Below are 14826 nucleotides of genomic sequence, written 5' to 3'. Positions count from 1 at the left end.
TGCAACTACAAATTTTGATTTGTGGTTTGACGAATTGCTATGACTACAACAAGACTGATGGACAGATGAACAAACAAACAAATCAAATCAAATGCTTGGGGTGTAATTAACTTACTGATGGTTTTTCATCATCAAAAGAAAACACTGTTATGGCTGTTTCTACGGCTTCTAAACATTCTTTATTTACGGGGTTCTCAAGCAACTTAGCACGATTCTGAAAAAAAGTAATAAATGTATTATATGCTGCATATTTTAAACACTGTGATACTTTCAAATGAGCAGCCACTCTTCACTACAAATTTTTGAGAACTAAAGATTTCAAAGGAAAGATTAAGTGATTAACTAAGATTTGTTATAAACAATAGATCTTAAAATATTCTTATAATTCACGTTTCAAATCAGCTTGTTTTAAAATCAAATTATTGCAACGAGAAAATTTTATTACCCCAACTTTATGGTCTAATCACTTCTTCAAGCAATACAGATGAACAAGAGAAAATAGTAAATATCAATATAGATTCATATTTCAGTTATCAAAAGACCTAATTAGAGGTGTTAAAATTCCTGAAGATACTGGTACATATAAGTAACCTGAAAGAAGACAACAAAATTTACCTCAGCCCAACTATCTCTGTTCTGTGTAGTAAATACTGCTACAGAATGGGATTCTTCTGATTCTGTAAATGAAATTTCATTTTAATATAAGTACAGAATCATCATAGAACATTACATGTCACATAGCACTTAATATGAAAGCCTACCCTCAGGCCTTACAATCTACTTTACGATTATACAGAAAATGATATTAAAATTTAAACCTACAATAATTCAGAATTTAACAAGTTATCGCAAGAAAACCAAGTGTCTACCAAGAAGATGACAACCCAGATGACAACTGCACCATATCATTTTAAAACCTAAATTTTTTTGCATTATTGATATTGCAGTTACATTTGAATATAGTACTATTTAGAAGTTGTTACTCGTCTGAATATAGCTGAAATATTGCTGCTCGGACGTTAAACCCCAACAAACAAACAGAAGTTGTTACATCTATGTTGCACATTACCATGGCATATCAGGCCATGTAAGTAGTACAGATTCTTAACAAGAACCAATTTTACCAAGGGTTTTCCAATTACCAATATAAATTCTCTAAATTTAGAAATAGCATTAAATGCTTGTGTCTGTCAACAACTGTACAATAGTTGACATGCACTTCCTTAAGCAAGTTACATGTACTTGTGGAGGATATTAAAATTCTGTTGAATTCATTTGCATTTCAATATCATTTCTATATAATCATTTTGAAAATATCAAATATTTGACAATTACAATTTCCCACCAAAATTTAACAAACCGTAACATTCTGCTAATCAATCAACACGTTGATTGTCATTCCTGAAAAATACCTATAACAAATAATCCTCATAATTCATTGATAAATAATCAACAATTGCTTGCAGATATAATCAAATATCTAATTAAAGTTTTAATGATTTCTGAGTTCATAACAAACACTCCACTTCACAATGAATCCTAATTATAACATGCTAACTATGGAAGCATCAACAGGAAGTTACATGCAATGTTGTTTTAAGAATACCTCCACTTGTACAGGAAGTTGATATCAAAAAGCAACCAAAAGCTATTAAAATTAAAGAGCGTGTTCCATCTAATAAAGCCACATACCAAATTTGAATATCAATTCATACACTGGGAGTCACGATCATTGCCACAAAATTCAGACGATGGACAGAATGGGGGGGACAATGTGATTCTACTTTACCACACACTCGCAGAGTGAGAGAATATTGAACTTTTTCCCTACTTGGAACAAAACCAAATCTTTTGGCTAGCATACTTAGCATATTATATTGACTGATCAAGAGTGGTTTCGCATCAAATGGCAGATATTTCATGCATTTCAGGACAAGGACAAGAATATTTTACCAATCAAACAGACCCTGCTTTGTACTAGTGGAACACACTAAGCCAGATCTTTGATACACTAGTTCTAAAATGAAACAACCAACAGGTAGGCATGCCATCTCACAGATGACACAGCCAACAGGTAGGCATGCCATCTCACAGATGACACAGCCAACAGGTAGGCATGCCATCTCACAGATGAAACGGCCAACAGGTAGGCATGCCATCTCACAGATGAAACAACCAACAGGTAGACTGGCCATCTCACAGATGACACAGCCAACAGGTAGGCATGCCATCTCACAGATGAAACAACCAACAGGTAGGCATGCCATCTCACAGATGAAATGGCCAACAGGTAGGCATGCCATCTCACAGATGAAACAACCAACAGGTAGGCATGCCATCTCACAGATGAAACAACCAACAGGTAGGCATGCCATCTCACAGATGAAACAACCAACAGGTAGGCATGCCATCTCACAGATGAAACGGCCAACAGGTAGGCATGCCATCTCACAGATGAAACAACCAACAGGTAGGCATGCCATCTCACAGATGAAACAACCAACAGGTAGGCATGCCATCTCACAGATGAAACAGCCAACAGGTGGGCTGGCCATCTCACAGATGAAACAGCCAACAGGTAGGCATGCCATCTCATATATGAAACAACCAACAGGTAGGCTGGCCATCTCACAGATGAAACAACCAACAGGTAGGCTGGCCATCTCATATATGAAACAACCAACAGGTAGGCTGGCCATCTCACAGATGAAACAACCAACAGGTAGGCTGGCCATCTCACAGATGAAACAACCAACAGGTAGGCTGGCCATCTCACAGATGAAACAACCAACAGGTAGGCATGCCATCTCACAGATGAAACAACCAACAGGTAGGCATGCCATCTCACAGATGAAACAACCAACAGGTAGGCTGGCCATCTCACAGATGAAACAACCAACAGGTAGGCATGCCATCTCACAGATGAAACAACCAACAGGTAGGCATGCCATCTCACAGATGAAACAGCCAACAGGTGGGCTGGCCATCTCACAGATGAAACAGCCAACAGGTAGGCATGCCACCTCATATATGAAACAACCAACAGGTAGGCATGCCATCTCACAGATGAAACAACCAACAGGTGGGCTGGCCATCTCACAGATGAAACAACCAACAGGTGGGCTGGCCATCTCACAGATGAAACGGCCAACAGGTGGGCTGGCCATCTCACAGATGAAACAACCAACAGGTAGGCATGCCATCTCACAGATGAAACAACCAACAGGTAGGCATGCCATCTCACAGATGAAACAACCAACAGGTAGGCTGGCCATCTCACAGATGAAACAACCAACAGGTAGGCTGGCCATCTCATATATGAAACAACCAACAGGTAGGCATGCCATCTCACAGATGAAACAACCAACAGGTGGGCTGGCCATCTCACAGATGAAACGGCCAACAGGTGGGCTGGCCATCTCACAGATGAAACAACCAACAGGTGGGCTGGCCATCTCACAGATGAAACGGCCAACAGGTGGGCTGGCCATCTCACAGATGAAACAACCAACAGGTAGGCATGCCATCTCACAGATGAAACAACCAACAGGTAGGCATGCCATCTCACAGATGAAACAACCAACAGGTAGGCTGGCCATCTCACAGATGAAACAACCAACAGGTAGGCATGCCATCTCACAGATGAAACAACCAACAGGTAGGCATGCCATCTCACAGATGAAACAGCCAACAGGTGGGCTGGCCATCTCACAGATGAAACAGCCAACAGGTAGGCATGCCACCTCATATATGAAACAACCAACAGGTAGGCATGCCATCTCACAGATGAAACAACCAACAGGTGGGCTGGCCATCTCACAGATGAAACAACCAACAGGTGGGCTGGCCATCTCACAGATGAAACGGCCAACAGGTGGGCTGGCCATCTCACAGATGAAACAACCAACAGGTAGGCATGCCATCTCACAGATGAAACAACCAACAGGTAGGCATGCCATCTCACAGATGAAACAACTAACAGGTAGGCTGGCCATCTCACAGATGAAACAACCAACAGGTAGGCATGCCATCTCACCGATGAAACAACCAACAGGTAGGCATGCCATCTCACAGATGAAACAGCCAACAGGTAGGCATGCCATCTCATATATGAAACAGCCAACAGGTAGGCATGCCATCTCACAGATGAAACAACCAACAGGTAGGCATGCCATCTCACAGATGAAACAACCAACAGGTAGGCATGCCATCTCACAGATGAAACAGCCAACAGGTGGGCTGGCCATCTCACAGATGAAACAGCCAACAGGTAGGCATGCCATCTCACAGATGAAACAACCAACAGTTAGGCATGCCATCTCACAGATGAAACAACCAACAGGTGGGCTGGCCATCTCACAGATGAAACAGCCAACAGGTAGGCATGCCATCTCACAGATGAAACAGCCAACAGGTAGGCATGCCATCTCACAGATGAAACAACCAACAGGTAGGCATGCCACCTCACAGATGAAACAACCAACAGGTAGGCATGCCATCTCACAGATGAAACAACCAACAGGTGGGCTGGCCATCTCACAGATGAAACAGCCAACAGGTAGGCATGCCATCTCACAGATGAAACGGCCAACAGGTAGGCATGCCATCTCACAGATGAAACGGCCAACAGGTAGACATGCCATCTCACAGATGAAACAGCCAACAGGTAGGCATGCCATCTCACAGATGAAACAGCCAACAGGTAGGCATGCCATCTCACAGATGAAACAACCAACAGGTGGGCTGGCCATCTCACAGATGAAACGGCCAACAGGTGGGCTGGCCATCTCACAGATGAAACGGCCAACAGGTGGGCTGGCCATCTCACAGATGAAACAACCAACAGGTAGGCATGCCATCTCACAGATGAAACGGCCAACAGGTAGGCATGCCATCTCACAGATGAAACGGCCAACAGGTAGGCTGGCCATCTCACAGATGAAAAAACCAACAGGCAGGCATGCCATCTCACAGATGAAACAACCAACAGGTAGGCATGCCATCTCACAGATGAAACGGCCAACAGGTAGGCATGCCATCTCACAGATGAAACGGCCAACAGGTAGGCTGGCCATCTCACTCGGATACATTATTCTGATTCTGAGCCAACCAGTCATCGCCCTCTCTCCTATATACCACAGATTTTGAAGAGCAGTGACTACAAATTTTAAAGTCTTAGGTGTCAAACAACCAGGAATCAAACATATGACCTCCCACACTCAAAGCAACAATGCTACCACCCACAACTACTAAAAGGCCATCTCTCAGCCTATCACCTTCAGTTTCAGTGAATATCTTCCGAAGAATTTTATATATCTCTGAAATGGTCAGTAATCTATCCTTGCCATCATTATCTGGGGCCTTTATGTCCAACTTATAATATAATCCTCTCCTGCAAACAAACATAAGAATTATCAGTAATATTCATTTTGTTCTATTCTCAATCTAGATCTTATATTCAAGGCGATTTTACCATGATTTCTCTAAGAATATACTGTTAAAGAATTAACCAACAATTTCAGTGGGTAATACCAATGGCTCTAAAAGAATTAGGTTTAGTGTTTTTAAAATTACTTTACCCCACTCCAATCCAATGATTAAAAAGATGTGACTTCTTAAATTTCTGAGACAGATTTCCTGCCATTTCATATTCTCTAGGTTTTCTATACATTTCATAGAAGAAACCATTTCTCCTTCAGACCATTCATGAAATTTAAAAAGGAGGTAGACCTAGGGTAAAGGACACAACTCTTAAAGTCAGTGATATGTTTGTACCATATTAAATTTCACCAAAGCCTCTCAAGTTTACATTTGAAACAAAACGAAATCAGTCCAAATTACTTTGATGTTTACATGAGATTGATGTAAAATGCAGCATACCAACATTCCAATGATTTGTAAGAGTTGTGTCCCTTACTGTATGTCTACCTCCTTAAACAAATTCTCCTCTCTCTCAATGCTAAAATTAAATTTTTAACATGCTTGCTAAAGCTTCAATGTTGAAAATCTTAATTTTACCATCTCAAGCAGAGATATAATTTAAACCACTCATTACTTAAGTAGAGTCTATAATTTATTTTCAAAAACAATTATTCTTCAAGCTTAATCATATATGTGTTAATTTCAACTGAATTATCAAACACTGTTATTAAGTGTTTCAGGCTGTATATCAAATTATTAAAAAGCGGAGACCTAATTCATAAACTGACTGAAATGTAATTTACAAATAAAAACTTATCATGACCTTATGATAACCCTATGTAGTTGACTTAAATATAACCTATGAAGTACATAACATTATACGTACAACCTTGGTAAGTGTCAGATAAAGTGACAATGTCATTACAGCAAGTACTATAGTTAACTTCATGGAATAGAGTTAGTCTGACCAATAACTGATAAAATGTCTTAGACAATTAACCAAACAATTGACAAGTGTTTTTGAATTTTCTATCAATTCATAGGTATTTGAATCTATGTCTCGTAAAAAGTTTTGATCTCCTCTGTGACCAGTTAACTACCTAAGATGTTTCACCTGGTAATGGTCATTCATCCAAGGGAAGACAAACTATATTACCTGAAGTTTACCATGTAACTCGCTATAAATTGATATAAAACAGTGTATTAAATATGTTTTATTGAAATATACCTTATTATAATAATATGACTGGAATCTTTGTATGTTTCCAATTTATCCCTTCCCTTGCAAGGAACTCTCACAGTGCTAAACTGTGTCCTGAAATTCAGAACAATAATCAATTTTATTCATTTTTCAAAACATTGATGATAATAAGATAAAAATTATTATCAATATTTTTGTAATTCATTTAAACGTTACAAGTATCTCAATTGGAAGAAAATGCAAAAAAAAAAAAAACACTACTACATATATTTCTATTTAAGTACAATCAAACCTGTGTTAATGACCACCTGTATTTAGCGACCACCTGTTTTATGCGACCTAATTTAGGTCCCCCCAATTCATTTTTCTATTATTTTTAACTGTATTAAGCGACTCCCTGCGTAACGCGACTAGCAACCGTATTATTCATGTCTAAATGGTTAAAAACCTGACTTACGCGACCTTTTGATTTTAGCGGAAGTGTTCGAAAACCGGAAGTAAAGTAATTTTAAAACAAAAAATTCCGTCAAATTTACGAAAATATCCGGAAACTCGCGGAAATAAATACTGACGTATGAATAATAATCAGTTGAAAACAGTTTACATTAGATACGAAAATGACGACGAAATGAGGTAGACAAAAACACCATTCTTAAGTGTTTTCAGAAATGTTGGTTTGTCTCTGAAACTGAAACTGAAGAAAGCTTAAGCGATGATGAACAGGATGATAATATTCCGTTAGCAGCACTAAAGATGTCACGTGAGATATTCGGTCGTGAATTTAACGAAATTTTAGGTATTGACAGCACCGTAAGCACTTGTGATACAAATGAAATAAATTGGGAAATGTCAGGAAATGATCTGCTAGACCACTTCAAATCACAGGACAGCGACAGTGGTAGTGATGACAACGACGACAATACGAGTGATGCAGTGGCCCCAATATCTAAAATCGAGGCCAGTGACTTGTTAACCAAGCTTAAGCTCTTTGGAAAACATTTAGGCTCTTCAATGTTTTTAGAGAGCATCTGTAAAGCTGAAGATGAACTAAATATACTTTGTGCAAATCAATGTAAACAAACTAACATAACAGATTTTTTTGCAGCTGAGAGAAACTAAAAAAAAACTTTATCATGTTAATAATGTTTTTTAGTTTTTAAAATTGGATTGTTTTTATTTTTTTTTAATTTAAGTGACAAACGTTTGTCTTTAAAGTGTTTTTAAAAAGTCCTAGATGTCAAACCTGTATTAAGTGACCACCTGTCTTATGTGACTTTTTTTACCTACTCCCTTGAAGGGTCACATAAGACAGGTTTGACTGTATTTATAAAAATCAGACAGGAAGTGATTCATGCATGTCAAACTCACTGAATTTACTTTAATTTTCGTAATCAGAATCAGTTACAGACCACACAACCAGTCATAGTCTTTCATTTGAGTGTTGCAATTTTGAGATAAAATCTATATAGATTGTACATTAAATAAGGTCTAAGCAAGAGTAATTGCTCTTGAATTTGTTCGATTTGGTTGATTTTTTTAGAAAAATGTATGATTTTCCCAAAAGTACAAACCTGAATATAGAAACTATCAAGTAAAAATAGAGCATATGTAGATTAAAAAAGCATTGCTTGTTTGTTGGGTTTTTCTTCACCATGAATCACTTTTACAATGACTGTGTCTGAATTTTATATGGACTAGTATTTAAAGTATCTGGTAAAATTTATCAGTGAAACAATGTGTTCATACATGTAGGTGTATCACAGGTACATGTAATATATATTAACTTCATACGAAAAATATAGATATTTACTAATTCTCTTGAACCAACATAATGCTGGAACATTTAGTCCTTAAAACTCTTGACTTAGATACTATAAAATTTTGGTCACACAGGAATGATAAATCAAACATGGTATTATATGCAAGTTTAAATTGAACTGAGATTTACCAATGGGGAATCCATAATATATGTGAACAGAAGCAGGGTTGATAATGAACTAAAAAAAACTAGAATTAAGAAACATTTTGTGTTAGATGTTAATGCCCCTTAATGTTGCCAATTTTTAGCTAAGTTATGATTCATCTGAATCCAGTAATGATTGTTTTTTGTAAAATGTTCTTTGTGCTGATGTGATGTCTGATTTAAAGATTATTACAATAGCATGCAAATGCTTTTGAATCACCACTAGTATAGTCATACCGAAATGGAAGAGCGAGGTTTAGCGTGCTGTAAAACCTAGATTTAGCCCACCATTTAGTCTGAAGTGCCTGTACCAAGTCAGGACTATTGCGGTACCAGCTGCTCATGTGGTGTAATATCTATTTTGCCAGATTTATTTTTGACTTGCATTGATTATGAATGGGATTAGTGTTCGGTAATTTTGTTGTTACACTTATTCACACTAAAATCTTACTTATAGCTTTCCATACACATAGGTATCATTGCCTGCATATACTGTGGCTTCAGGGTTTCATTCTGTAACTGTTCATTGAAACTGTAAAACATGATCGTCTATTATAGATGTGAATTAAAGAGCAAGCATGGTCAAAGACAGTTTAAATGATAATAAAATAGTTAAAAAAATTATAGACAAAGCCAAAAGAAACTGGAGACAAAAACAAAAATGCTTTACCAAAATTATAGGCCAACCTTATTTTTTACAACCCAGGGCATTGTTTCACAAAGCACTCATTAGACTTATGTACATGTAAATCCTTAACAAACCAAAGGAACTTATGTGCAACTAAGTCTTCTATAAGCTTTGTGAACCAATGCCCAAATATCCACAAAAAAAAAAGAAAAGTATTTAGGTCTGAGAATTTTTTTTACATATTTGTTATTAAATTCCAAGGACATGGACATATAAGTTCATATAAGAATATTTTCATACTCAAATATTTTTTTCTAGTTTTTCAAGATTTCTGATGATGGGGCCTGGAATAATAATTTTAGACTGAGTAACAAGACTACAGTTTTAGTAACCATCACTTGTACTTACCTTAGTATCCAATAAATCAGACTTGCCCCTCTGGCTAGTTGGTCTGTTGATGGTATATTCAATCTGTCTGTGGCATAGCAATTTACATTGACTGAAAATAGAAGATAACTCCAGTATCAGAATATGTAGCTTTGTTTGTATTAGATCCACAAAATGACAAAGATTTTTAATGTACTGGTTTATAAAAGCACCAGAAAAGATCAATCTAGGAAGACTCAGGACAAATCAGTTCTTCAAATTGTAAAAGCTTTGTAATCAACTGAGCATGCTACCACAAGACACTTTATTTGCAGTCTTTGTAAGAATCATGCAAATTCTGTAATATGCGATATAAACCAAATAAGGCTAAACATTTTTATTTTTGTTATTGAGTTGTTTTATAGGTCTATATAATGAAGCATATAATCTTTCATTCCACTCTGTCTTCTCTTAGGAGAGAATCCACATTGAAAATTCAACAAAATCTATTGTATTTTAATACCATTTACAGAGTTATCTCCCTTAATTTTGAATTCTACAGTGCATTCTATGCAATTTGTATCTCCTATGAACACAAGGTTATATGAAAAGCCACATGTTAATTTCTGTTTACTTTAACAATTTAAACAAAATATCAAAAATAATATGTAGGCTTTCCAACCATAAATCACATTTTGCATGATTCTTGGCTAGAGTACTACTTATTTCATGAATTCCCTTGAAATACATTACATGTAAATGACCTGAACAATTGACAAGGAGATTGAAACTTCCTATCAGACACAAATTTGAATAGTTATGGAATGATGGAAAGTTTAAATCTTTTGGGTAATTGTTCAGTCTACCTATGACAATTTATCACGATATCAAATTAAGAGAAGACCAACTTTATTTCCTGAAGTTAACTATATTATCAGCTGTGAAATTAGTTTACTAGTACTTGAACATGCATGTAAATAATTCTTTCAAGGAACCAAACAGACTAATTTTACAGCAAGTAATACGGTTAACTTCAGGAAATCAAGTTGATTGTCCCTTGGTTGAATGACCGTTACCTTATGAACTTTCTGATGAACTTCCATAAGTAGTTAACTGGAAAATTGACAAGGAGTTTAATTTTTTTTTCAGACACAGGTGTAAATAGCTAAGGAATGATAAAAAGTTTAGATCACCTTGTTATTTGTCCAAATAATGGTCATTCAACCAAGGGAAGACTAACTGTATTACTATATTACCTAAAGTTAACTATTTTATTTACTGTAATTATCATTTACCTGCAATAGGTTTTCTACTCTGGAGGTAGGCCAAATTCATTACAATATCACTTAAAGTTAACTATTTTATTTGCTGTAATTATCAATTACCTGCAATAGGTTTCCTATTCTGGAGGTAGGCCAAATTTAACCATATGTCTGTTAACCAGTTATTTGTCCTCTCGGCCCTTTGAAAAAAAAAAATTATAGATGCACTTATGGACAGCTGATGTATTTAAACAATTAATGATTAACAAAATGTTATGAGTAAGAATGAAGAGAATTGTTATATTGCAATGGCATCCACTTAAGTAACAGTCTTGGTAATAATCATGCAAATTCTATAATATGTGATTCACCTAAAATATGGCTACACATTTTTATTTTTGTTATTAAATTGTTTTATGGGCATATTTGATGAAATGTATAATCATTCATTCCAATCTGTCAATTCTTATGAGATAACAGACATCAAAAATACAATGTTGTATTTCAGTGTCATTTCCAGTTATCTCTCTTAATTTTGAATTTACAAAAAAATAGAGAAAGGGTGGTGCTCCAATAATTTCAGGTTATGTATTTGAAATAACAAATTCACACATCATCACATACTGGATAAACCAACAGTATTTAAAGAGTTCAAAACCATAAAAATAGTGCTCTTTTTTTCTGGTGACAAACGTTGTCATGCAAAAAGCAGATTGTCCTTTGATGAAATGTTTGCATGTTATAGTTGACATAAATTAATAAAATTCTTATAAATATTTAAATATCTATGCATTAAAATCTATAAAAGTTCTCCAGCTGATTAAGCATGACTAAATATTATAAGTTATTTAAAGAAATTTAAATGTGTCTTCAACTATTGCAAACAAGTTAAGTGAACTGGTAATTGTTATAAACACACTACAATAGTAGGTTTTAAAATTAGGACACTTACAAAAAAATCTGCATCCAAAAATGAAAGTAAAGAACATTGTATTTAAAGATGAAGTTGTAACAATATAGGACTGGTACATGTACTTCATGTTTTAATCATCAGGTCCATTTGGGATTCAAGTCAAAGGTGGTCAAAAGTCAGGGACCCTGAATTTCAAACCTTGGACTTTTGATATTTCATTTGCCTGGGTCCTGGAACCTTTGCCCTATTTAATTGACATTTTATTATGGACTTTTGATTTTCCTCAAGTGGACCATTAATTTGAAACAAGGAAAAGTCCAGGACATTCCATTCTTCCAACCTTCTAAAAAGTGATTGATCAATTTTCCTTTATTCAACAGACATCAAGTTCTAATAATAAATACTTATAAGAGTCACATATGTGTTAGTAATAAACTAAGTTTAGAAATCTAAAAACAAATATCTATCATAGGTAAAAATATCCCAAAGATTTGTTACATTTGTATAAATATCTTTCTATATTTCATAAGTTCTTTATTCAAAACTTGACATAAATAAACTCAATGTCTTGTCATATACATTGAAGCTATATGTACATGTATATACAACCACTTCTGGCTTCAGAATTTTGTTTAAAATATACAGAAATCAGTTTTATTAAATTGTTATTTCAAAAGCTATATACAATGTACATATTACATACAAAGTGTATATTATAAGTAATTCAGTTAAGCATACTGTGAAAGTACTATCGTTCATGGGGTACCAATTTTCATGGTTTTCGTGGGTAGGCTAAACCATGAAATTTGGTACCCAACGAAAAGGAGATTTCACTGAAAACCTCAAAACCATGAATTCAAGAACCAATGGACTTGAATTTCTTTCCAAATCCATGAAAATTGGTATCCACACACTGTAAGCTGAAAAAAAGTTGACATTTTTTTCATGTTAATTTTTTTTTTACAAAGCTAACATCCCTCCAAACAGGAAGTGGAGGTTGTCCTAAGCAGAAAATAGGAAAGAGCTACATGTACATCATGATCTCTGAACCCTACAAATACATGAATTGTTTATATCATACATTTTGGGTTGGCTTTTTCTCATTGACATTTTCAGTATATTTATACTACATGTACATGTATACTAACAATAAACAAACAGATTGAAAAGATCAGTTTTAAGTACAGTAAAACCTCTCTTAACAGAACTCCTTTGGACTATAAAATTTGGTCGGTTTGAACAGGTGTACAGTTTATCCATGTTCCAAATACATTTAAACCATTACAATGGGACATCAAAAAATGTCTGGTTTAGGCAGGTTTTTGGTTAATTCAGTTTGGTTTAGACAGGTTTCACTGTATAAAAGCACATGTAGACCATTCTCCTACTTAAGTTTGGAATGACATGAATATGACTGCAAACCACATACAGTTAAGAAAAGTATTTATAGTCTTCCCTGCAGCTTTTCAAAAGAACTGGGTAATTCAGAGAAATAAAGGACAATCTAGCATGTCAGATGCATATTTGATGGCACATCATGAAAGCATTTACACCTATCACATTTCAGTGTATATGCAATTTTGGGGATGAAAGTCACAATTTTGTTTAATGACATGTATATGTTAAGTGAAGAGTAAAACATGCTTTGAAATTTTAACCTATGCTTTTTTTCTTAAACTTTTAAAATTTAATAACATTGGAACCATAAAGTCTGACTGTCAACATACTATTTATCCCTTACCAGTCCTTAGTAGAGGTCAATAATGATGTCATAGATATGGCAATTGAATCATCAGCTACCATAGGCCAATAAAATGATCAGTAAACTACTTAGTAAATCTGACATTTGAAGGGAGAATTGGGTAATTCATATGTCGAAGGGAAAATATTAAGCAATTTATTTTAGCTTGGGGTAGAATGGACTTTTTGATTGACGTTTAATTGACAAACAACTTTTCTTAAGCACATGAATATATTGCTGGATAAGTAATGCAAAAAGTAAAGGAGGGTTTAAAATAAATACAATGAAAACAGTTTTAACCATACTCTGCCAAGTTTTGAAATCTCTACATATCAATTTTAAATGTATTTTGAACCTTGATTAACCGTCATATAACAAAGAACTTCTACTGTCCAAAAGGGGTTCAGTTGAGACAGTTTTCAATGTACTACAAGTTGTACATTGTAAATAAATGATAACTGAACACTAGTTTTTCATAACGAAAAAAATTCTACAGTCCAAAAGGGGTTCAGTTGTGACAGTTTTCAATGTAGCACAAGTTGTACATTGTACATGAATGATTACTGAACACTAGTTTTTCTTGTACACCCAATATTTACCTTTGAAGAAGATAATTCTGAAGGATGGGTCCATCTTTTTCTTTAAAGTCTAACACTTCAGTTAACAAGTTCCTGTACTCTTCCTCTGATAATATGGGTCGCATAGATGCCAAAAATCTGTGACAAAAAATAACATTGATATGATAGGTTAAAATACATTGTAATTCAGAGAGAAATTTTTTACGTCTTTCAAAATTATTCTTCTTGATATTTTTATAACTTTTTCAAAATTATTTTTCCTGATGTATTTTATAACTTGTATAGGGCCTAATCTAGAAAGAGAAATGAGCAAACTTCTCTTTGTTTGTGTTCACTTCTTTCTAATATGTCTTTGACACAGAAGTTTCTGTAATACATGTAGATTACATAGACAAAAATGTCAATATTGTTTTTTTTAACTAAAACTTGTCATTAATATCTTCATCTTTCATGTAAGTAATTTCAAAGTAATCCTTTTTTAATTTCAAAAAGAGACATTATATTACATCTTATTTCAAAGGGTAATTATATGTACATGCAAAGGTTTCAATCAAACATAATTAAGACATCAAAATTCATCATGTAATGTCATACATGTAATATACATGTCATTTAGAACTCAGTGCATGTACTTTAGATATTGAATTTCCATTACAATATCTGTCCAGTATTAGTACATGTATGTAACAAATTAGCTAATTATTTCTGGATAACTAGAGTATGGGTGTTATTGTAATATTGTAATCACTTGTT

General features: G+C 34.9%; 1 protein-coding gene across 1 annotated transcript in view; it reads right to left on the bottom strand.

Annotated features, from left to right (window-relative positions):
- The window catches only part of LOC148626111 (carnitine O-palmitoyltransferase 1, liver isoform-like), a 38087-nt gene that overhangs the window by 15392 nt on the left and 7869 nt on the right, over positions 1-14826 (bottom strand). Inside the window, exons 3-10 of the mRNA XM_088569757.1 lie at positions 14095-14211; positions 10965-11041; positions 9622-9712; positions 9037-9117; positions 6650-6736; positions 5277-5392; positions 616-677; positions 116-214 (exon numbers count right to left, since the gene is read on the bottom strand). Of these exons, the coding sequence (XP_088425883.1) occupies positions 116-214; positions 616-677; positions 5277-5392; positions 6650-6736; positions 9037-9117; positions 9622-9712; positions 10965-11041; positions 14095-14211 (730 nt within the window). The remainder of the gene's footprint in view (positions 1-115; positions 215-615; positions 678-5276; positions 5393-6649; positions 6737-9036; positions 9118-9621; positions 9713-10964; positions 11042-14094; positions 14212-14826) is intronic.

Source organism: Perna viridis, chromosome 2 (genome assembly GCF_037379345.1).
Source record: "Perna viridis isolate PV_CMFRI_1.1 ecotype Kerala chromosome 2, ASM3737934v1, whole genome shotgun sequence".
In the NCBI taxonomy this organism is placed as follows: Eukaryota; Metazoa; Mollusca; class Bivalvia; order Mytilida; family Mytilidae; genus Perna; species Perna viridis.
Note: the sequence above shows the minus strand (reverse complement) of the source record. Positions and strands in the feature narration are given on the sequence as shown.